The sequence below is a fragment of the Larus michahellis genome, chromosome 3 (assembly GCF_964199755.1).
Source record: "Larus michahellis chromosome 3, bLarMic1.1, whole genome shotgun sequence".
Lineage (NCBI taxonomy): Eukaryota > Metazoa > Chordata > Aves > Charadriiformes > Laridae > Larus > Larus michahellis.
Window position 1 is genome coordinate 60,585,594 of NC_133898.1, and position 24,030 is coordinate 60,609,623.

General features: G+C 41.5%; 1 protein-coding gene across 1 annotated transcript; it reads left to right on the forward strand.

The window, feature by feature from the left end:
• The first annotated feature begins 3,213 nt into the window (after nt 1–3,213).
• Nucleotides 3,214–23,284, forward strand: GINM1 (glycosylated integral membrane protein 1). Its single transcript, XM_074580391.1, has 8 exons — nt 3,214–3,476; nt 12,602–12,661; nt 12,843–12,939; nt 15,788–15,939; nt 17,905–18,061; nt 18,822–18,952; nt 20,416–20,579; nt 22,373–23,284. Exons 1-8 carry the CDS (start codon nt 3,372–3,374, stop codon nt 22,479–22,481), a joined length of 975 nt encoding a protein of 324 aa, XP_074436492.1. The 5' UTR covers nt 3,214–3,371; the 3' UTR covers nt 22,482–23,284.
• The last annotated feature ends 746 nt before the right edge of the window (nt 23,285–24,030 follow it).

Below are 24,030 nucleotides of genomic sequence, written 5' to 3' on the forward strand. Positions count from 1 at the left end.
ATGAGTCGACTCAAGTCAGTAATCTGTTGGAAAAGGATTTCTTTTTTTTTATTGCGGAATTTGTTTTCTGCCAGATTATTGACCGGAATTGACTTGCCACACAGTAAAAGGGAACAGGGGAAGGCGGGGAGCGGGAATGCACAGCTGAGCAGGACAAAGAGGTGCATCAAGGTTGGTAAGGGCAGGATCTCCCGTTTAAGAAGCAGCAAAAGTAATACCAGATCACCACATTATACAACAGCACCTTTATAAAGAGCCAAACAGGGAATTTACCTACTTTTCTGTTCATCCCTATCCTGATGCATGATGGTTCTGGAGACACTGGGCTGCTTCTGTGACCGAGATCTGCACTGCAGGGAGTTTTATTCTGCCCCCACAGTGTGCTAGTTTTCAAAGCTGTTTATGCTATCATCAAGCATTTCTCAGGGTTGTATTGGTTTTGTGAGCTTATTCCCAGTCTGTACATCAATCCTGAAATGATTCAAAGCTGTTTTTAAGCCATTCTGTATGGCAGTTATTGATAGAAGAAAGCACTATGGCACACTTTACATTTATTACTCTGAAACTTTAAGAGGGATGCAAACAGTACATCAGTTTTATGCAAGCCTGTGCTGACTGAATTTTTAACTATTCACTTGCTACTTCGAGCACTCGTACTTTGCACTTCAGTGAGAAAGCATCCCACTTACTTAGGCCAGGCTTTTATCACTCTTTGTAGTCAAAAAGAAAAAGAAATAATAATTTCCTTATTCTTTATACCGCCTTTTGTCTTCTAATAGCCCACAGTTATAACAAAGGTTCGAAGGAAAAAATGGCTTTTTGTGATGAGTTTAAAAAGTCAGAAACATCAGTTCCAACTTGAACACAAACCCACCAAAATACAGCACTTCTGGCACACTCAGCAGCTCAGGCAGTAGTCTTAGTCTTAGTACAAAATACTTTTAAAAGTTACCCATTTTAATAGTTACAAATGTCAGGACACATTAACCAGTAGACTAGAGGAGCCTAGAAGGTGTGTGTCTGGGCCAAAAGGGAAAGCCCTCTCATGCTCCCAGCCTGTCCCAGCACCAAGTAGTAATTGACTTGCCCAAGGACAGATCACTTCTGAAACTAGATCACTAGTTTTTTAGTTATTGCTATGAATTTTAACCACTTGTGTTAAATAAAACTGTTATGATATCCATTGTGCTGTGAGACTAATAAAAGCTTTGAAATTTGGGGAAAACACAAGTATGTTGAAAGCATTATTAGCACTTAATTTTTGCAGTTTTAATTAAGTTTCAGGAGAATAAAAACAAAGAAAGAAAGACAACTGAAGAAAAGGGAGTGCAAAAGATTGGGGGGAAAAAGGAAAGAACAAAGGAAATAAAAATGGAAGAAAAGGATGACTTGATAGGTAGTTTACCAGGAAACTTGCAAAAGGGGACAGTCAAAAAGGAACAGGAATTCATCTCCTGTTCTTTTTCAGTGAGACTCTGAATTCCTCAAGGTCAGCTGAGAACCCAGCCTGAACTTTACAGAATCTATAAATTCTGCAGGTCAGTGATCCTTGCTTCCCTGTATTTTTATATACCCTGGTACCATTAATTATTATGCCTCTAGTACATTTTCTGAAAGTTTTAATCACTAATCTAATACACAAAACACTGTACTATCATAGTTTGCTTTTGCTCGTCTAGGGTTCACTAGTCCTATTGGGAGGTAACCCCCACTCTTGTTTACCCACAGAGTGCAACTCATGTTTAGGAATTCAGGTAATTTAAACTTCCTCCCACCAGCACATGCAAATGACTGCAAGTACCAACAAGAGCTGCATTCTTGTAGCTGCCATCATATCCCCGAAGACTCTTATGTGCCCTTTACGAGATTCAGCAAAATGTCTTGCTGGGGAGCTGACTTAACGTGTAGTTTTCTGCATCGTGAGACTGCACAGTCAACAGACTCTTCACCTATTTCATTTCGTTTACCAAATACAACGGATTAAAAAAAAATATAGCTCAAGGACAGGTCTAAGAAAAACTAGGTAAACTAGGTGATGGTCAAGAGAGGTGGTAGAAATTAAGATGTCAGTGTTTTTATCCCTTTTTCCATTACTGACTCGTGTGATTACGGAGAATTCAGTTAATCAACTTTAGTTTTTCTAATCTCTAAAATAGTAGTAACTACTGTTAATAAATGTATTTAGTGATGAAATATTTGAGGTTTTCACATAATACGTATGAAATATACTTCACAATATATGACTCTCTCAGGCATCATTTTCCAGTGCCTTGTATCTTGTGCTTATACCAGTGCCTCATGAATGCAAACTGCATATAAAATACTGAGTTTCTGTGGGTTTTAGGATTTATGTTCGCTATCAACCAAGTGGGAGTCATGGAGCAATATAAAATCGGGCTACAAATCATTTCAGCAGGACAGCTAATTTATTGTCCTGCCCTGGCTCTGTTAAAACCTCCCTGGACAAGCCGTTGAGATGTTTGCCACCCTTACTGTCAGAAAGGTTTTTGCTAATCTTTCTTGTTGCAAATAAAGCACTTTTAATTTTCATATCCACCGAGGACTTGGAGATACAGGTTGTTTCCTTTCTCTTTGCCCGAGACTTCTGTGGTTTTGACTGCCGCTGTTAAGTTTTCCTCTGTTAGCTCTTCTCTGTGCTGAAGACCTCTAGCTCTTTAACATTTCATCTTCTGCTTTCTCCCCTTCTGGTGACTCTTTCCCTCCCCAAAGCTGCCAGCTTTGGCCTTCAAGAAGCCTTTCCCGACGTGGGGCGCCCGCAGCTCAGCCCATGTCATATAGAATCATAGAATCGTCTGGGTTGGAAGGGACCTTTCAGATCATCGAGTCCAACCATCAGCCTGACGCTGCTAAGTCCACCACTGAGCCGTGTCCGTCGGCACCACGTCTGCCGTCTTTTAAATACCTCCAGGGATGGAGGTTCCACCACTTCCCTGGGCAAGCCTGTGCCGGTGTTTGACAACCCTTTCGGTGCCACCCCGGCTCAGGCGGCCCTTGCCCTTGGCTGGCCGTGCGGGCGGCCCGCGGCCAAGGAAGCAGCTCGGTTTGACGAGGGCGTGTTGGCCATTTCATACAGCGCAGTAATTATTAGCATTAGCTATGCGGGTAACTCTCTTCTTACTCAAAGTGCTTCCAAAGGCCGTAATCGCCTGTTAACGGTAGCGTTATTCTGCAAGGCCTGAACCGGCATCTCCCAGAGGCAGCGGTGCCGGGGCCGGCCCCCTGCCGCAGACCGCCGGGGGCTCCTCGGCCCGGCCCCCTCCCTCCGCCCTCCCCCGCTTCCTCCCGGCCCCGCCCCTGCCGCCGCTGCCGCTTGTTGATGTTTCACTTTGTTTTAATTCCCCGGTCGCAAGATGGAGGCGGCGCTGGGACGGCGAGAGCTGCTGCTGTTGGTGCTGCTGCCGCCGCTGCTGGCCGCCGCGCCGCCGGGCCCGGCCGCGCCGCTGCCGCTGGGACAGGTACCGACGGGGCCGGGCCGGGCCGGGCCGGGGCGCGGCGGAGCCGGTCCCTCTCCCCCTGCCTCCGCGGGGGCAGCCGGACCCCGCCGGGGCGGGTTGTCCGGGCCGCAGGGCCGGCGGGGCGGCCGCCACGGGCTGGGCCGCAGGCTGGCGGGGCCGGTGGCCGCGGCGGGCGGTGTGGCGGGTGTGAGGGCGGGTGTCCCGGCCGCAGCGCTTGGCAGCCCGAGGCGAATCGCCCCGACTGAGAGCGCCGGTCCCGCTGCTCGACTGCGCTTCGGTCCGAAAGGTACAAAAATGGTATAGAGGGGTAAAATTATGCATCGGCCACAAACTCGTTACCGGCTGCGTAGTGTCCCGTCCCCCCCCCCTCCCCCCCCTTAATAGTTCATTTATATAGGATTTGGTATGCTGAAATAAATATCTGACAGGTTGAGTGGGGAGAAAGCTACTTCCGTGCAGTGTAGATGTATTTATATTGTATTTTTATGCTTGTCTACCCGCATCTTGGCGGTTCAGCGCTGTAGAAGTACGCAGTGCCTCAGGTCCGCATTTGCTCCGAGTGATTTCTGTACTCTTGAATCGAACCAAGAAAAGGGTTTTGATGTATTGGTATGTTCCAGGGCATCATGCTGTCCATTTTTCCATTCCAGTACCTGTGCTGTATCTTGGTGAGATTAGTTTCAAGTTAAATTTGGTGGCTTTTTAAGAGAGCGGAATGAATTTTTTGCCTACTACTTAGGAGATCTTCTCAGTGGGAATAAGGAGATGTGCTGTGGCACTGGTGAGCTTTGACCTCTGGAACTACAGAAGAGAACTGGGTACTTCTGTCTGTGCTAAACACATCCTCTAATTGTTATAACCATGAACTCCAAAGTGTGAGATGGCAAAGAGGGAAGAGCTGTGTTGGGTTTGTAGTCGCTTGTCTAGCCAATGTGAAGTTGCTGTCACATGAGTAAATTCATTATGGCTTTTTTCCTCCAGAGGGTTTGGTGCTTTGTTTTTTGTTGTTTTTTTTTTTTTTTCATTTAGGTAAAACCTTTCCAAGAAAGCCTGACAGAGGCCCCGCACTGGCACATCCTGTGTTGCACAGCGGGATTCCTGGGCTTACTTCCTGGCTTCTGCTTTTCTATATGAACACTTGAAGAGAGATCTGCTTAGCTCTGATATCAAAGCGGGGATCTAGATCTTCAGAGACCTATGAAAGCGCATGAATGCTTGAAGTCAGGTGCACTAAAGAGAGCAGAGAGCTCAGTCCTCTTTGCATATTGCTCTGAGAAAGGGAGCGCTAGCTTGAATTTGCCAAAAAGACACACGAAGTGGCAATGGAATATAGACCTATGCTCTTGCTTACCTCCCACTCAGAAACTATCGCACTTTCACAGCAGAACTTCAACTTAATAGTGTTAAGGTTGTCACAGCTGGCAATTGTACAAGATGCAGTGGCACATCTGCACGTGCTATCTTTGGATCTGAAAGCGCGAGTGAGCACAGCATGGGGTGCCGGAGCGGTCCCGTGGAAACCAGCTTGGGGTCAGAAACAGAATAGGTATGTTCTAGAGTGCTAGTAGGGCTTGGCTTAGTTATTGGGATGTAATGCCTCATGGGCATAGCTGTGCCGTTTGTGGGGTTGAATTTGTCCATTTGTGCCGTACTTCTGGTGGTCCATCAGCTCAGTTTTTGCTAGTTGGAAGTGTCAGCACTTTTTTTAGCTTTATACTGGTGTGGTGGCATAAGTATATACAAAAAAGCTCTTTTAAAAGTCAAAAAGGGAACATACACATTTTTACTTCAGTAGTCTTTCTTTTTAAATCTCAAAAAGGTAAAAACTTGTGTTTCCTCCTGCACTACTACTTTTTGTCCATACGGGATAATTTTTGATGTAGAAGGAACAATGCATCTCGAGAAAGTTTTGAGTAGAAGAATTGCTGGGTTTTGAGCATGAGCTGGTTTATGGTAACCTGATAGGAACAGAAGTGCCTAGGCATCTGGAATAGGCAGAGTGGGAATGCTGCGCTGTCAGGTTGGCTTCAGAAGCCACAAGCTTTATGACAGTGGGCGATGGGGTCAGAATAATCGTGGTCTTTCCTCAGAATGGCTTGGGACTGCAGACTGGCTGGGAGCAGGCAGCATCAACGTGTTCAGCTTTTCTTTGACGGGATACTGCTGTGCCCTCTACAATTCTGTGAGCCCACTGGCAGCATACAACTGATAGCTTCACATTTTGTAATTCTTGTACGTGGTATTGAAGTTTACGTCCAAGTTGATGGCCATGATGTTCCAGAAACCATAATGGAAGGACTGAGGAAAAACCTTGAAAGACTGGAATAACGTTTCATAAGGCTGAAATGCTTTTGTTCAGCTCCAGAACGTGTACGCCTCCATTGTTGTGCAATACTTGTAGTTTCTTAAATAAGCTGTTTTGAAATCTGGACTGTTTTTTTTTTTTTAAAAAAACATTTGCATGTGTGTGTTGATTTTTCTTTCTCTTCCTGAAATTTGGATGAGCAAAACTGGATTACAGACTGATTGATATTAGACAAAGTTTAAAAAGAAAAAAAAAAAAAAAGGCAGGGAATGATGCAATAAGACAACTGGCCTACGCACTAAAGTAATGTGTTTTTCTGGTGCAAGGTCAAGAACTAGGTTTTGTGTTTCGGAGTTTGTTTGGTTTTTTTTAATGTGCTGATAGGAGCTGGCTAAAAGCACAGTGGGCCGAATGCTAATGCTCTGTTGTTTGCTTACTCTGTTTGCCTCTTGATAATTTAGGTTTAGCAGTGTTCTTTCTAAATGGCACACTTGCCTATCGGACTTTTTTTAATTTTAGTTTAGTTGCCCGAAAAACGTTGTTTTCAGATTATTTGTTGGCTGCAAGAAACCTCTGTATGGATGGATTGTTTCACAACAGAAGAAAGTAATCACTATGTCAGCCATTTGAGTATGTATGCAGTGGGTGCAATGTATTTTAATCAAAGAAGGAACTTGTCAGTAGTGACATGCTGAAATGTTTCTTTCATTGCTGTATGCCAGTTTCTCTATTAACAGCCTGGCACATGTTCTGAACTTTATGCTTGAAAGATCTGACATCATCTTTCCATGTATATTTGATTAAATTAAAGCAGTATGATGCAACCATGTCCCGGTGATGTGAGACTAAGTATTCACCTTTAAAACTCCCGATAAAATATTCATAGTATGAGTTGGTTTAATAGGGAGAAAGCAAAGGTGATTAATTCTAGCAACATATGTAGGGCAAATTAAAGGATAAGCAATATTATACTAAGAATCATCACAAAGCAAGGAAGGAATATGAGCGTGCTTGTTCAGAAAAGAAAAAGTAAAGCAAAGGCATTGTGTTAGATAAAGACAGTTCATCTTTATTTACTTAAGCAAATACTGGATTTCATTATCTTACACCAAATATTGTCATGCAGTTTAATAATGCCAAACCTTATTGGAGCAGATTTTGTACTAAAATTTTGTAAAATGTGAGGGACTAATTATCATCCTGAAAAACTTGTCAAGTCAATCTTGTCATGTCAAACATGTACCATGATTATTTCTTAACTCAGTTATGCCTGAATGCAGTTAAGATTCATCCTGCAACATAGTTCTGTTTTGAGTCTGATGAAAGAATTGTGAGAAGCTCAGATCAGAGACCTGGATTGAAAATATACAGTTACACTACTCGGAGCCAGTTGTCCATGGAACTGCCAAGACTCAAATGCTATGAGTTTGGGTGGCCGTTTTGTTTGTCTTATCAAACACTTTTTCCCCATAATCTCTTTTCAGATTTAGAAACAAGTTATTAGTTTTGTTTGTTTCTTATCTGTTTGGCAGCCTTCATTGGACTTTATATTTTCCTGTCGCAAACAGAATATCCCAAAAGCGCCTGCGTAATTGCTGCGAGGGGATTGTCTGTCTTCCAGGTCTCCGTACAGCTGGCCATCTTGCAAGGCACTATGCCATCTGTTCCTCAGGCTGCCTGCTCCGCTTCCCACAGGCCTTCTAGTGCAGAAAGAGCCTTGTTTGGAGAGCCTCAATAGAGAACAGCTGTGTTTTAAGTGGGTTGACTGCTAGCGGCTGAATCTAGATGGGGTTTTTGTGACTAATGCAGTTGTGTAGGACATAACAGTTACCCTGTACTGGGAGAACCTGTGTGGTGCACCCCATCAAGGACCCACTGCCCACGGAAGAAGTTTTTCTGTGATTCTGTCATCAGGTCTGTTTGAAGTTCCTGTGTGATTACACCCAGCAGCTTTGTCCTGTGCAGCATTTTTCATAAAAGACGAAGATGAGGCGAAATGTTCTCTGTAGCTTTGTGTGGCACTGGTATGGGGAGTCTTTAAAAATTAATTAATATTCCTTTTTAACTTATGCCAGATGCTTTGTATTCTTTGGTGCCATCTTTTCCCCATCTTGCTCTTCTGCTACTACTGCGATTATACTGCCCCAGTGAATGCTCCTGGGTTCTGTTGCAGCACATGGTAAAAGAGAAAGTATTAGAAAATGATCACTACCTGCTTATCTCTATTGATCCAAATTCACAAAAATTCAGTAGTTCACTGTAATGTATGTCACCAAACTGTTACAGCTGTTGCCTAGCTGTCCTAGAATAGAACGACATACATTTGTGGTAGAAGTGCTGTCCTCTTTACAGGTACTGTGGCCATTAGCACTGTAAATATCACTGCTGAAGCACTAAAACTGTGATGAGAAATCATAGGAAATCTCAGGAGAGACACCTGCATCCTACAACAGTGTTAAGAATGATGCGGCCATTTTTAGTGTAAATTGGAGAGTTTTGTGTGAAGGCATGTGCCAGCACAGGAAGGCATAATGTGCTGTGAATGATGGAATGGGTGTCAGTGGTAAGCTGGAAGCGTGACCTGATTCCTAGGGACCTGAATTGCCTCTTGGGGCTGTCCTTTGATTATGACTCTGTCAAAGTGCAGCTTTCTCAAATATTCCGATGAATTCGGGACCTTTTCAATTACATGACTGTCTGAAATGTACGTGAACTTTCATTATATTGTTAATACTGAAAAGTGTTTTTTAAGTTATACAAACAAGTTTTATACTCACAGTTCAGGCTTATCCAGAACCTGACTGTGTAATATTATTGATTACTGCATAAGACCCATGTCCTGCACTCAGTGACTTCATTACTACAGGATTGGCTTACTATGCTTTTGATACACAAAATAAATCATGTGGGATTATTTACTTTTCTTAGTACTGATGTGTATAGCCATAAGATATATCCATAAAATGCCTTTTTTTTTTTCCCTAAGTAGTGAGTTTTATTATGGTAAAATAACAAAGTATTTTCTCTGTTGAAAGAGCCTGTGAATCTTCAGTCTGTGAATCTTCACCCCTAAGACTGGAAAGATGGGTATTTGAGTTATCGCTGGAGGACTTTCTAGCAAGTGTGGCTTGTCAGGCCAGGCGTTTCATCGTGAAAGCATGGCACAAGAGCTGTTGGCCTGCCCAGTCTGTTTTCCTCCCAGTTTAAGAAGCAATAACAACGTATGGCTCTCAAGCACTTATTCATGAGTGGATATCAAGGGGGTACCAAGTGGGGTTGTGTTCACAGGGGGAATGCTGTGCATCACCCATTCCCTGCTGTGGATGAAGGTGGGTCAGCTGGGATGGAGCTCTGCTCTCCTGTGAGCAACAGTCCCTTCCTCTTTCACCCAGCCCCCCTGCCCAGCTTTTTGTTGTGTTTGGCGTGTAATCTTGTGGTTCTTGCCCTCATGTAGATTTTGGCGTGGGGTGTGTAGGGTCAGGAAGGTTGGCCACAGCAGAACCCGTTGAATTTTGGGTGCGGCACTGCAGGAAAGAGCAGTGTGAAGCCATGGGAAGACAACAGTGAGGAACTCGCCTCCAAGGAAGGATTACGTGAACTGGGAGCATTAGCATAAAATCAGGAAGACTGAGTTGGAGGACTGTTATGTTCCGTGGGAAGATATTGTGAAGAGTAATAAACGGGCTGTTCATAAATTGCATCAAGGAAGCTTCAGGTTAGACATTAGGAAAACTTTTAATGTCAAAGGTAGCTGAGTACTAGAGTAAATAGTAGAGGAGAGTGTGAAATTTTTGGACGTCACTGGAGAGCTGTAAAAATAAGTCTGTCAGGAATGACATTGAAATAGTTGATTCAGACTCTGGAAAAGCTGATCTTCCTCTGGTCCTTGGGATGTTTCTTTATCAGTTCAGGAACATTTGAAGCAAGAACAATTGAAAACTGATTATTTTTTAGCACCAAAACTTTGAGATCTGGTTGAAATGTTTCTTAGCAAGACTGTCATCAAGTCTTGTGAGACTGCTTAGTGAAGAGGCAAAACAAGAACATATGACAACTCAGGAGAATGGATGTACAGAACATGGGAGGTTATCAGTAGAATTTGTTGGATCCCGATGGGAACAGACCGGTCATGGGAATGGCAAGAATATTCGTTGCTTGTGAACACAAAATTGCAAAGGTATAGCTGATGTAGTGGAGTGGCTACATCAGCTAGTTATTGAGTAGCTTTATGAACCTGTGCTGCTCAGGAGATGCACCACCATCTCCTGAGACGATGGTGAGGATGGGCATCTCCTAAGGAGATGCTGCGAGGACAGGCAGACCGTGCAGCAGAGCAAATCCAACAGCCGGTGGCCATCAGAACACGTAGCCCGGCTCCTGCCTCCCAGCTGCATTCTTGCATCTCATGCTTGTCTGGCTCTTCCTTGCTTGTTCAACTGGCAGAAGAATAGTCTGGCAAAAAAAGGGAAAGTTTTCCTGCCAATTTAATGAGCTACATTGGCTCACTGACTTGGCATAAATGAGAGGGAAGGATGATGTGCGGGAGAGATCCACACTTTTTAAGTGGCAGAGGCAGCAAGCGGTTACCCTGTCTTATTTGTCTGCAAGCTATGATCTATTTTTTGTAACTTTGGCAGCACAGAAGTGATCCACTGAAATATTTTAATTTCTTAAGCACGTAATGTGCTCTTCGTGTGGAAGTTTTAAGTATGTACTGGAATTCATGACAGTGCTTGTGGATACTACGTCAACAGAATTGACAGCTGTTTTGAAGAAAATTAATCATTGCATATATATCTCATTTTGTAGATATAATACTCAATTGCTGAGCATGCCTATCTTGCCCCATGCCCTTCATTTTCAAATAAGGCATTTGATTTTAAAAAAAAACCCAAGAAACTGTAGGGGGGATTTTCCATTTTTCAGTAGTCAGAGGCTATCAGTCATTTCCTTTTTCTTGTAATCTCAGTGAGTCACTTTGTAGATGTTGAGAAAAGATTGCAAAATACTTACTGTGTAAAAGAACTCAGATTTCATTTGAGGCTTAAAAACTGAAGGACTATTAAGACTGCCTGGAAAACCCATTTTTTGTCCCTTTTGAATTCCCAGAAAACAGAAGAACGTAGGAAGTAATGACACAAGGTTTTGGTAATCTGTTAAACAGTTTGAGTGTGTAAAAGGCCTGAGGGTACAGCTCTGAATGCTAGAGCTAAAAGAGCTAAAAGTTTGGCAGAGAAGAAAGTAAGACATTTTGAGGAAATTACAGGATGACAGAATAGATTGTATTCTATGATCATATTATTAATTGGGTTTATATTTTCAGTTATAGGCTTCCAGTTCTCTAACTAAATAGGTAATTTTCATTTACTTTGAATAGCTGGGATTTAAGTTTTGAAGAAAAGTCAGTATAAACATCTGTTTCCTACAAGGGGCATCGAGAAAGGGATTTCTGTTTGGTCTCAGTGGCCAGAGAGTTTTCCTACTGATTTGACAAATGCATCTGAAGCATCAATGACAAGTCATTTCCAGCCAAAAGGTTATCTGTATTAGATTTTAAACCATGCTTCTCAAGATGCCCGATTTTCTGTTGAATCAGATTTGGATGTTGTTTTTCAGTTTCTGGCAGCTCTGGCTACCTGCATATACTAATTAACACCTGCTGTTTTAAGGATTATTTTTACATTATAGTTGCACTTCATAAGCTGTCTGTTCATGAATTGGGACTATATTATGCTAGCTAATATACATTTCAGGTATTTCCTGTCCAAAAACTTAGTGTTTTATAAAAATCCCAAACAAAAATATTTCTTATGTATTTAAATTTTTATTTATTTATTTTAAATTCTGAGCAAGTTCAACTTTTTATTGAGACATAACTCACTTTTTAGCTGTTAGTTGTGAAACCACATCTCAAACACAGAGCTAAAGAACATGCTGAAGGTATGGAGAAATTTTCCAGGGCAAAATGAAACGGATTAGAATCATTCAAGGCTCCCAAAAGGCAAATGGGGAGCTTAATGTTATTTTTGAAGCGGAGACTCAGAAAAACAGTGTGGCAATCATTACTTTTGGCTATGTCCAAAAGAGGTTTGGTTTTTTTATCTAGGTTTTGTTGGGCGCTGGCCTGGGAGATTTAAGGTCCCATCTGCAAAAGAGCCCTTGAAATTACAAGAGTGAAAGGAGAAGACAGAATGAGTGAGCCAATAAATTACAGCAATTAGCATTTTGAAAGAAGGAAGCAAATCCCCATTAGCTGTGAGTTTGGAGGTATCCCATGTGGCATAATGTGGGAATGATAACCAAAGAAAAGAAATAGGATTACTGCTGACACTGACAAAACCAAGTGTTCTTTAGCGTAGGCTAACATGTATTAAATTATACTTCACCTTGAAGACTAAGTGGAGCACTTAAAAAAACATTTACAGCTGATCTGATTTTTACCTCGTGTTGTCTATTATTTTTCAGCTAATATGAGAGACTTGTTTTCCATTATATCCATGTGAAACAAGTTCTGAGAATTTAGCTTGATTATTATTTTATCTTATTTTAAAAAAACCCAAACTTTATCCATAAGGGGATGCAGTTGTCTTTCTTTTTCATCAATCCTCTTTATTAAAAAAAGGGGGGAAAAAAACCCCAACCCTTATATTAAACAAGTAAGCATATTCCTCTTCTGTCTGCTGGATGGAAAGCCTGGGAATGTGCTCTGGGAATTGTATGTTGTCATTCTGTCAGGACAGTGTGTGAAAGCTGCCTGTGGCCTGAAGTGGCTTACGTGTTTCCTCAGAAACCTACACCTCTTCTCACTTTTGTTTTCCAGGAAACGATCCGAGTCAATGTTATGATGCTGAAAACCAGTGGAGAATTTCACAAAGGACAGGTTTGTCCAGCTTTTCTATTTATTCAGTGAATCAATATGCAGTAAAACAAAGTCTGCATGTGGATGCAAATATGTTGTTTTGTCTGACGTCAGTCAGTATGAAGTGTGGTCCTCTGAGAAGAGAATTGTAGCATAGGGCCAGGAACCATGCACTCACTCTGTCTGTCTGTCTCTCTCTCAGGTTGTTTTTAATATCACCTATGTTAATGGACAGGTATATCTGAATGATTTTCCTATGAAAAGCGGGGTTGCCCACATAACATGTCAAACAGTAATATGTGAGTATTCTCTTTCTTTTTTTTTTCCTTCTTTTGTGTTTCCCCCTGCGGTATTTGGCTTCCCTGTTATCTAGTAACCAAAGTTTACAATGTTCTCTCACCCTGCAAACCTGAGCATTGTAGAAGCAAATAATTTCCCAAGGTAGGATAATTTTGCTACTAAAATGGGTGGAAAAACAAATCTTACTGCCTTGTTCTCAAGTCACATTCACATGCTTATATGTAAATGGTCTAATCTGAAATCCAGACTATGCCTGTCCTTTCAAAAGAATGTTTTGCACTACAGGCTAGACAATGTAAACAGAAGGATGCAACTCCACCCTGCTAATGGCTGTGTCCCTACGTTGGTTGGCATATATCCAAAAAGAGATTCAGTAACAAAAGTATGAATTATTGTTAGGAAGATCTTTTAATTATCTAATTTTTGCACCTACTGGACAGACAAGTTGTACCACGAATACTGCCATTTTGCTAGTGTCCTGCAGTGGTTAATGACTTCGAATTATCTTGAAACTGCTATTTTTTCCACTGATTCAACGCTACACCTTTTGTAAAAGAACAGAAAGTACTGTGATTTTTTTGAGATACACAGAGAATACTGTATAATTAGTTAAACCAGGGCCATTATGCTCATTTGATTTAAGCTTCTGTTGCGTTCAGAGTGGTCTCTTGATGGATCAGGTGCAGTCAGTCTCCAGCTTGGTTTCTGAGGTCATGCTCTGCTTACAATAAGACATTTACTTAGAAAGTACTAATGCTTTTTCTAAATCGCTTCTCCGAGCCATGACCTTGTTTCTTGAACTTTTCCTCCCCAAGCATAATCAATTATTAATTTGACACTATTTCTTTTCTGGAGAGGGAGAGCAGTAATTCATTTCTCTCTTTCTGGGACAATTATGTTCCTATTGCTTCTATTTTTTCTGTCCTTGGGTAGAAAAACATGGCAAAATGTCATTTACCTGCAAGATGATTGACTCCAGAAAAATAGATGTGATTTTATTGACTAATTCTGAGAGATACTGAGCACTCCACTGTAGTTCCTATTAATTTTCCAAATCATAGTTGTATAGCTTGCATTGACTACAGTTATGAACATGAATCTGAAAGGGAGAGGAAAATACTGATTTGATCTGGGAGCTAGGAACCTGGAACTCTCTGTCTCTGTGTTTGGGTCTGAGTCCTCAGCACAGTACCTCTCTCTTATCTGTAAACTAATGTTTGTACTATTTACTTACTATATCGTTGACAATAGATTCAGGTAACATTTGTGAAATGCTAAAGGAGTATTGAGATGCTTGTTACCTCTTAACAGAGGGAAAAGGTACTGATGAATGTATGTAAAAAACAAACTTGAGCCAAATATTCTTGAATATTAGAGTAGAGACAGAGACAAAGTCTCCTGAATGGTATTATTTTGACACTGTTGTCAGATCATGCCTGGCACCTATATCCCCACTTGCAGTTCCCACAAATGTCAATTTTGGAAGCATGGGTGCTTCTCACCCCTGTTGAACGTGGTGGGGATTAAGCAACCTGACACATGAAAGGTTGGGACCAGAGGCAGCTTCAGCTACTTGGCATCTTTCAGGCTTTGGTCCTTTAATGCATGCTTGCTGCTGTAAGTCAGAAGACATTTGGCAGCCAGGTTAGTGCTCTGGCTCACACCTATAGGGAACCTTGCTCTTGCTCTTTAACCTCTTCCTCTCCTTCTGCCACTTATTTTTGCAATGGAAGATATTGCTAAATGATGACAAAAAGTATTTTTCTATATTTAAAATAAGCAAAATAGCTTTATGAAGAAAGGTGTCTAGCATAAAAGTAATGAACACACTGAGTTGTTACTGTGTAAATGAAGACACTAGTCCGACATTGCCCCACATTTCCTCTTAGGCTTGGCCCTGCAAGTGACACAGCAACGGTGGCTTACAAACGGGGCCAGTTCAGTCTCAGTTCATGTGCCTTGCTGTCCTGCATGCTGGAGAGATCTGTCACCTCCACTCCTGCACTTCTGCAGCACTTCAGTACTAGCATGCCCTCCCCTGTAGTAGAGGCATGGTAGCTGGGAAAAGGATACTGACACTATGCAAAAACACCGAGGGTGGAAAGGCAGTTTTCTGTGTACTTGTGGAATATTAGGTTGTTGAAATAGCTGAAAGCTTTTCGGTAGGAAGAGAGTTTAAGGCATGATGGTCACATACGAAAACAGGACAAGGGGGCAGAGAAAACACGTGTGAGGGAACTGACACTCATCTTGAGTAGTGTGTGCAGCGTGCCTGGAAAAGAGCATATTTGTTTCTGTATTGAGAGGAAGGGGAATGTTGTGCGAATCAAGATGTTTACACAGGTGGCTGGCTGGGCTGTGGCATTACTCTTATGAATCCTTTGGACAACTAAAATAAGAATGCAGCAATATTGAAGCCAAAGAGTGCTGCTCAGAGTGCTTAAATGCAAACCACAAAGGCAGGGATGCAATATTGTTTGCAAGCTCCCTCAATCTGGGTATCACACAGTGCTGCTGTTGTCTTCTGTGTTATATCATGAGACCTGCTCTGAGTTTGAGTTGGGGATATACTGGTAAAAAAAATCACGGTATCTGTTTTACCTGTTGCTTATAACAGCAGTTACTGGAACTATTAAGGACATCAGCATCGTACAGATTTTCGTACAACTGCTCAGGCATCTCTGGTTTGATGCTAGCAGTCCTCTGTAGTTGTAATGACTTTTCCATTCAGATGCTATGTGTGCAAGGGCTTCTGTGTCAGAGCTGCAACTGTTTGCCCCGTGGCTGTATGCTGCTTTCTGGTTGGGGTCGTTTCTCTTTGAAAACTGTGATGTTGTGTGTTAACAGTGGAGAACGGAAACTTGGATAACTCACCAGATCAGCAGCGCCTGGGAATTGTCAGTGTTCGCATCATGGTTCATGAGTGGCCTTTGGCATCCAGTTCTGATTTGCAGTTGATTGTCATTCAGGAAGAAGTGACAGAAATTGATGGAAAACAGGTAAAAAAAAAAAAAAAAAAAAAACCAAGAAAACCCAAACACTCTGCTTGGTTTTAATTTAGGAGAGGCAAGTAGTTACCAAGGATCAAAAGGTCTACATGTATCTTGCTGGTGGTTAGAGCACAAAGTATGTAATGTAATGCAAGCTAGCACAGTACTGAGGGAAGTAATACCAATCTAAGTTGGCCATATAGTGGCGGGGCTTTTCATGAGGAGACTTCAAATTTTAATGCTTCTATTCTTATTTTAATAATTAGTGTTGGGTGACTTTCCCTTAAGCTTGTTAGAACATCATTAACTCTGTCCCATGCTTTTTCAACACATTCATTTATGCAAGCAAACTCAGACTCACAAGCAGTACTTAATTTACAAAATAATGTACAAAATTAATAAAAGGGGTGTGGGCTTGTCCTGAGGTTTCCCCCATTGTTTATTCCAAGCTAACAAAGCATTTCAAGCATATAGCATGGGGAACAGCTTACAGCAGCAAAGTCTTACAGCAGGTGGGCTTGTTGCGAAAAGCCACGACACCTGAGAGCTTAGCCTTAGAATATTCTGCATGTAAGATACTTAATTAATATATAATATGCACATGGATTTGGAGATGAACAGAAATAAACCCCAAATTTTAACTGTATTTGCGCAAATGCCAGTGAATGTGAGAGGTTACAATTCTAGCTGAGACTGAAAAGTGCAGAACTGAGTTCTCAAAATCACCTATAAGGTATAGTTATTTTTCCAACCAGAGAGGTTCTGGAGAGAAGATACAGCTGCTGAAGCCAGCAAAATTGTCAAATTTTTGTTTCAGTACAGGTCTGCATCTTACATGTAGCCAGGCTCTTTTCAAGCTGCCTTCTGTTCTGATGCCTTTATTTTTTTAAAGGAAAATGATGATAATAATACCATTGATCCTTAATTAATTGCATGCTCAGCATGCAGTGTTTTCTACAAGGATCTGCATCGTGTCAAGATTTTACTCTGTTAATGAAAAATCCCACTGAGAGGTCTGAAGCTTAGTTTCTAATGAGGTGTTTATCCCACTGTTAGTAGGCTAATATGTCCTGGTTTGATTCAGTTGTCACCCAATAGCATTGTTGCATTTCAGATCTCAAACTAGACATCACAATGCGTGTCAGGTTTTCATAGGGACCTGGTAAGGACAAACAGAAGGCTAATGCTGTTGCCTTACTTGTTCCTTTGAGTCAAAAGCTTTCAATCTTTCTCATTAGCTATCAGCTGACAGTTACGATCTGTTTCATTGCATTCTTCTGTGCATGTTTGAAGCAAAAGGAGGCCGATGGTTGGCCTATGGCTCTGAAAGCAGGAGTGAAACTGTATCACATGCTGCAGTCCTCTTTTGTAGTTATATTTCCTTGTAGCAGTTAGGATTATGGACACAAACGGTCTGGATTTCAGTCAGTTCTTGGCCTCACAATGCAGTTATTGATGTGTTATTGACAGGAGTTATGCTGAGTGTGTTCTATATAAGCGCTACCTGCGGTGATTATTAAATGAAATGGGTCCAGTGCATCACTGGAAGAGGAGGAAGAAAACTATTCTTTCAGTTGTTGAAAAAAAGCAATGTTACTGTAAAAACAGAGGTGTCAGTCTTGCCTCAGCAACACTTTCAATGTTTGCAAGTGCTTTTTCACTACATACTTGAGTTTTCCATGCCCTAAAATGCCTCCCTGAAGGAGGATGGTAATGACCTATGTAAGACTTAGTTAAAAGCCCATGGAGTGACGACCATATGCTTTTGCAGGGAGAGAGGGACTCAGTTTGTTCAGCATATTTACTAATGTGGTATAGTCTATAGAAGTGTGGTCAGTAAAACCAAAAAATAATAATTAATGTTATAACATCCTTATGTCTAAATCTTAATGGCTTGGAGTTTTCTGCGATGTATTGGTTTTCTCTGCCAGCCTACCTCACTCTTACTTTAAACTCAGTTTGCATTTCTTGTAGGTTCAGCAGGAAGAAGTGACAGAAATAGATATTTTAGTAAAGGACCTGAGAGTACTTAGACATTCAAACTACACTGTCCCTTTGAAAGAGAGCATGCTGTATTCCATCCCAAGGGACAACGACATGTTATTTACACTTCCCAACCTCTCAGGAAAAGGTATCTCTCTTAGCTGTTACGTAATATTTTTATCCATAGTTGATGTACTGCTTTACAAGGGTAAAAGAACATCATTATGCCTGTGACTTACATAGTGAAACAGTTTCTTCATTAACAGGAAAATGTTTTGTTTTATCTGTTTTGGTTTTTTTTTTTTTTAAACACCTAAGTTCAACTCTTCTAGGTACTTTGTTTTCAAATCTGTTCTCCTTTGAAGCACTTGGTACTTGTAAATCTGCAACCCAGACATCTCACAGGAATAAGTTTCTCTCTCAGTGCTGTGTGATAGAAATTTCTCTAAAGCTTCCCCTTTTTCCTGAGACTGAAAGAGAAAACTGGAGAGGAAATACCTGTCTGGGTCACTTCCAAACCAGAGAATAGTTTTATGTTATTAAACTTGAATAACTTAAAAGCAAGAGATGTTATTTGATGCCTTAATCTTCTTTCAGTTTTGTTTAATCAAAAACTCTCAAGGATTTCATAGGAGATGAATGTTTTGATCTAGTTTACCGCCTTTTAATCTGGCAACAGCTGAAATTCACAGCTAGGGGCACAGCTAAAGGCTGCACTGCAGTACCGCCTCTGCTTCTTATCAAGTTCACTACGCAAGTAAAAAAAAGAAAAGTCAGACTTCTGTGTTCTTGCTGTAAATGTGTGAGAACTGTACCATAAGTACAGAAATGCAGCATATATTTGTTTTCCCGAATAGTGAGTTAAATAAAAAGCAAGCCCCCCACTAAATCTGTCTTTTCTTCTTCAGATATTCAAGATCCACTGCAAACTACCAGTCAGTACCTCATCCGGCAAGTAGAAACTACAGTAGATGAAGAGACATTACCTGGAAAGTTACCAGAGACTCCTCTTAGGATAGAACCTCCATCTTCTTACAAGGTAGTTTTGTTGTTTGGCATTTTTTAATTATTAGTATATACCTTCAGAACAGGTCTAAGAAGGAGAAGCAGGTTTTTTCCCCTCCCTCTGTCCTTTTCCCTGTTTCCCCAGAGATGAAATGCATACAGCTTGGTGACATTTTAGGAGGAAAAGTTGTAGTAACATGCTGCAGATAGAGCTGAATGTTGTTCAGTATTACAGTTTGAAAGAATACACTTCCTTCCACGTTTTTAGTATTGTCTACAGAAACACATACAAATGTTATGTTTTCCTTCTTTGTGGATGTTTACAGAACAAACCAAACAAACACAGGATTATTAGGATTTAGATAGTGGGTTTTCCTCATGTAAAGACCAAACACAACATCCATTTAAAGATGGTAAGAAGGTATATAACATTCCTAGACCTTTGTCTTTGTTTCTTTATGGTTGATTTGAAAAAAAGCAACATAATATGTCATAACTCATTTCTGGAAGAGAGAATTGCCATTCCTACTTAACCTAGTATTGACTTCTCAGAGTGCTGTTTGGCTGTTTCCTGTTCGTTAAAGACCAGGATTTTATATTGTGTGAGGAATCTGACAATAACTGACTTCCGCAGAAGTCCAAGAAATCCCCACAGCCAACCACTGAGAAGAACAGACTTTTGCAGACATACTCTAGGAAACTTAAAAAAAACCAAACAAAACCTTCCTAAATTACCCCTAACAGTGAGAAACTGATGGAGTGTTTTTTTAACTCCAGTAGGAATCAAATGGGTTTCTAAATCCTGCAATGTTCGGACTTCACAGATAGTTCATGAGAGTGAGCTGTGATGTTTACATTATACCAAGCTAAGCATTTATAACAATTCTCAAATTTTGTTTAGCTTTAAATTACATGAGGTTTTTTTCCAACTGCTCAGAAGCACGTGCTTACCCATCTGGGAGATGGGCCATGGGTCTCTACCGCCGTAAGAAACACAGTAACAGCTTGAGAAGTTTCAGTTCCGGATTGGGCAGGAGTGGGCTTGATGGCTTCCTCTGTGGCCTAAAGAGTTTATAACCCTCAGCTGAGGCAGGAGGGCCAAAATAGTGGGCTGAAAGTTACAGATGGGCTAGAGAAGGTGCTGCCCCTCTCCTGGGCTGTCAGTAACCCTTTCCCTGCTGTACACTGCCATGGTGTCGTAGCTTCTCTGTGCCTAGGCTCACCCCTCACCTGCTCTGTTCAAGTGTCCTTTAGTTTCCAAAGTGGCCTTTCCTTTCAGGGAACTCTGCCAGGATGAGCAGAGAACTAAACCTTCACCCTGTTCCAGATTTCGCAAAAAGAAAGAGGTCTGAGTCGGCAATCAATTCCATCCTGCTTTTATGTATGTTTAAGCACACATAAATTTAAAACTAACTAATGTGATTCACCAGTAGCTACAAAAACTGCATTTGTTATGGTTTGCAACCTGTCTTTTTATTTTTACCTGTTTGCTTATAGGTGATGTGCCAGTGGGTGGAAGACTTGAGAAAAGGGTTGTGCAGATTCTGGTTTCGATCTTTACCCATCTTCTTTAGTTTGATGGAAGTCATTGTAGTTGGAGTTGTCGGCGCAGCTCTTATTCTCAAAGTCTTAAAGGTGATTTTCCCTTCCTGTGAAAACAAGTAAGTAAATTTTGCTATTTTTTTTTTCTCTAAGGCAAAACATTAGCTAAAAAGATCTTTCAAGAAACGGCCCCATTCTGTAGGAAGATGATGGCAGCAATTCAATGAAATGGCTGCTGGTAACTTTCCGTTCCAAGTGACTTTTTGACACATAGGCATTTCAGAGGATCATGGGCAGATCTTTCATTGGAAACGTCTTTAGCTTGGCTGTCATACTGCCAAACTTTTATTAAGTCTTCTAAGGACTACGTTGTGAGATGCCATTAACATAGCTCCAAGAGAGGAGGGTAGAAGCTAGAACTAAACAATTCCAACAACTCTAAATCTTTTAGTATTCCTACTGTGTTGGAGTTGTTACGGTACTTATGAAAGGCCTCAAGTTTGGCTTTGCAAATTGGTATGGGAATTCTCCATGAGGAGCTACCTATGTGGGCAACTTACAAGCCATAGCGATTGGTGCTAGCACTGGTGGCAGAAGGTCAGAAGTTGATTGACTGCGGATGACTTTATTCTCTCAGCTGGTGTGTTAACAGCAACACTAATATTTTTCAGAGAAGCAGGCTAAGAAATCAGGGTAGATTTAGTGCTGGAATGGGCAAGCAGGTAGATATTAAAGCAACCCAAGTCAATTCTAGAAGACCTAACCCTTGGAACCATACGTTCTTTGAAGACGAGCGACTGACAGCGTAGCATGCTGCATCGCCTACAAGCACAGATGACGTCTTCAAATGCAACTGACCAGCTGTGCTTTTGAATGGCCCTGAGTGCCGTTAATTTATGTATCCACCCAGGGATACGGGTGGCCTTAGTCCTTCTGACAGAGCTAGAAAAATGGAGAGTTGGAAAATCAGGCAGGTTGGAAACGGCAGTGACAAGAGAGACCATTCTTCCCCCTGCCACGTCACAAAGCCTGCTGTCAGATTGGAGTACTTCTTGTAACTAACTTGTTGGAGCAGAAAAAATGAAGAAATACTTTGTATCCCCCACAGCAGTTAAGTAGCTTAAGAGGGCCACATGTGAAACTTTGAACTCAGTAGAGCTAGGAAAAGAAACTCTAATCCCCATGAACTGTTCAAGGTGTCTGATGGCCTGTCCGCGGCAGAGCTCAGTACAGAGCAGAGGAACCAGCCTGCGGTAATTTCTCTTCCAGTGGGAGAACATGGGGCTTGTGCACAGCTTGCCAGAGCATTTAAAAAAAATTGTAACACCAGAAGGATGGTTCTCCCTGCCCCCGCTTTAAAAAACCCCCAACAAACCACAAACCCAAAACCACACAGTAATTTTCTTACTACCTGTAAAAAGCAGTAAAGGTTTAGTTCATTTAATTTGATTGTAAACCACTAAGAATGAGTAGGAGGTCTCATTTGGTGAAAGACAGAGTTGCAGATGTGAGTCAGGACCTCGTCCCAAGTGTTTAGTGTCATTCTACTGCACACTGATAAACTAGAGGCTTTAGCTAGTTTTAGAGTTAGGTGCGAGAGACTGACAAAGTAGCTCCTGCCGGCAGACAGGTTTAGGCTACTACGAAATTGAGCATATAGAGCCTACGCTGCTGATGCATCAGATGTAGAAACTGGGGGAAGGGACCCCTCTGAAACCACAGCTAGTACATTTTGGAAGCAGTTTTCCATCAAGTTTTCATTCTAGCTTCATAAAAGAGGTATTATGCGGGTAATACTCACTTGCTGCATTTATTTAAACAAAGTTTGGGGAGTTTAAGAATAAATCTAATTGTTAGAACACGGAATTGTTTTGTATATTGTTTTCTAATGGCAGGTAATCTTACCTTTCAGAGGCATCCTTTTCCTGGATCAAGTCAGCTTTGTACCTGTGATTACCATCAGCTTGCCTTCAGATCTTCCAGACAGGAAAAATAATTTAGATGAGAAAGCATGTACTTAATGCCGCGTTTACTTCGGAGTTCCTGTTTTTTTGAAAACAAATTTTTAGTTGACCTGAAATTTGGCACTTGATCTTAATACCTTGTTTGTTTCCTACTAAGAAAACTAAGTCAGTTGATGAATTGGTAAAGGGACAGTCAGGCCGAGGCCCAAAGCTGGCTTTCCTGTGCCTCTGCGTAAACGTGCAGCCTTTTCAGAAGCTTCAAAATAAAGCAGCTTTCCACCCTGAGGGCTACCATTGGTTTTAACTTCTGTGAAGTCACTTTTCCGCACCTCGGACAGGATGCTGGCTGCCTTCACGCCCTTAGATAAACCAGGTCAGCTATCCTGAACAGCGAGGTGATGAAATTCAGGGTGTCCTGGAGTCTCCAGAGAGCGTTCTTCAGAAAAGGACGAAGGAGTATCGCAAACATCAGCTGCGCCTGCAAGCCTGAACAGAGCTGCCCAACCTGGTTTCAGGTCTCTTAGGGTCGCGTGTGCCTTGCAAGGAAAATGTCACTACCAAACATTTGTGTTACTCAAGCAATTTGACATTTTATATATGCAAAACAAAAATTAAAAAGGCAGATTTATATTTCAAGCACTTTACACTTTTATGACCCCTTCCACTCAAAAATTTTTGGCACTTGTAAACAATGTGCTTTTTGTATCTGTGACAGCCGTACTATGTGAAGTCTTAAAAGAAAAAAGAAAATTCTACAAAATTCCACAAAAGTACTAGCATACTATTGCTAAGTAGGCCCAGTCTGCCCATGCCGATTTGTACTGTTAACATTTTTCAAATAAACATTTAATTGTTTATTAGACTGTGTTCATGTGTGCATCTATGTTCAGTTACATAAAGTAGCAGTGTGTTAAATGCAGGGTACTCTTTTTTTTTTTTTTTTTTTTTTTTTAGCTTTTCATTGTTCGTTCTTACAAAAGTTGTCAGTCAGGAGAATGACTAGGGAAAAAAAAAAAAGGAACCTTAACTACCTGGCATTAGACTGAGCACAGTTATCATTTGAGTAATCAGTTATCTGTGTTCAGGTTAAGTTGTTATAGCGAGGGAGAAAAGCTAGGATTTCCCCCCACACACACACACCTCTCCCCCTTAAGATTATTTTAAGTTTAATGAGATCTCTAAGTTACTCAAATACTTGTCCTGTCTATGACAGGAACAACTCGAGCTCTCACTAAACTGACGGCGCTGCAGCAGTAAAAGAAACATTTCAAACACTGACTTGCCCTGCAAAAAAACCCAACTCAAACCCCACCCCCCAGCAGCACGGCGTGGTATATGTCAGCCCAAGATAACAGGGACACTGCTCAAACTGCCCCCCCCCCTTTTTTTTTTAATTTTATTTTTTGTTCTAGCACCTTGTGGGTTTGTACTTTGCATTTACTTCCTCAAGCTCAGTGTCATTAGAGCATAGGATCCCAGACATTTGGTGACACCCAGCTGAGTCAGGCTGACGGGAGCAGGGATGTGTCGCATCTGGCAGGGAGCTTCGGGCAGGTGTGGAGCCATGAAACGCTCGAGGGGCAGCTCCTCCGCTGATGAGGAATGA

What these genes read in the sequence shown, in the direction of transcription:
- GINM1 (XM_074580391.1), top strand. Translation starts at nt 3,372, where the DNA reads ATGGAGGCGGCGCTGGGACGGCGAGAGCTGCTGCTGTTGGTGCTGCTG. An exon ending in GAGAATTTCACAAAGGACAG is followed by an intron (nt 12,662 to 12,842) that starts GTTTGTCCAGCT and finishes TCTCTCTCTCAG; the next exon opens with GTTGTTTTTAATATCACCTA. An exon ending in AACATGTCAAACAGTAATAT is followed by an intron (nt 12,940 to 15,787) that starts GTGAGTATTCTC and finishes GTGTGTTAACAG; the next exon opens with TGGAGAACGGAAACTTGGAT.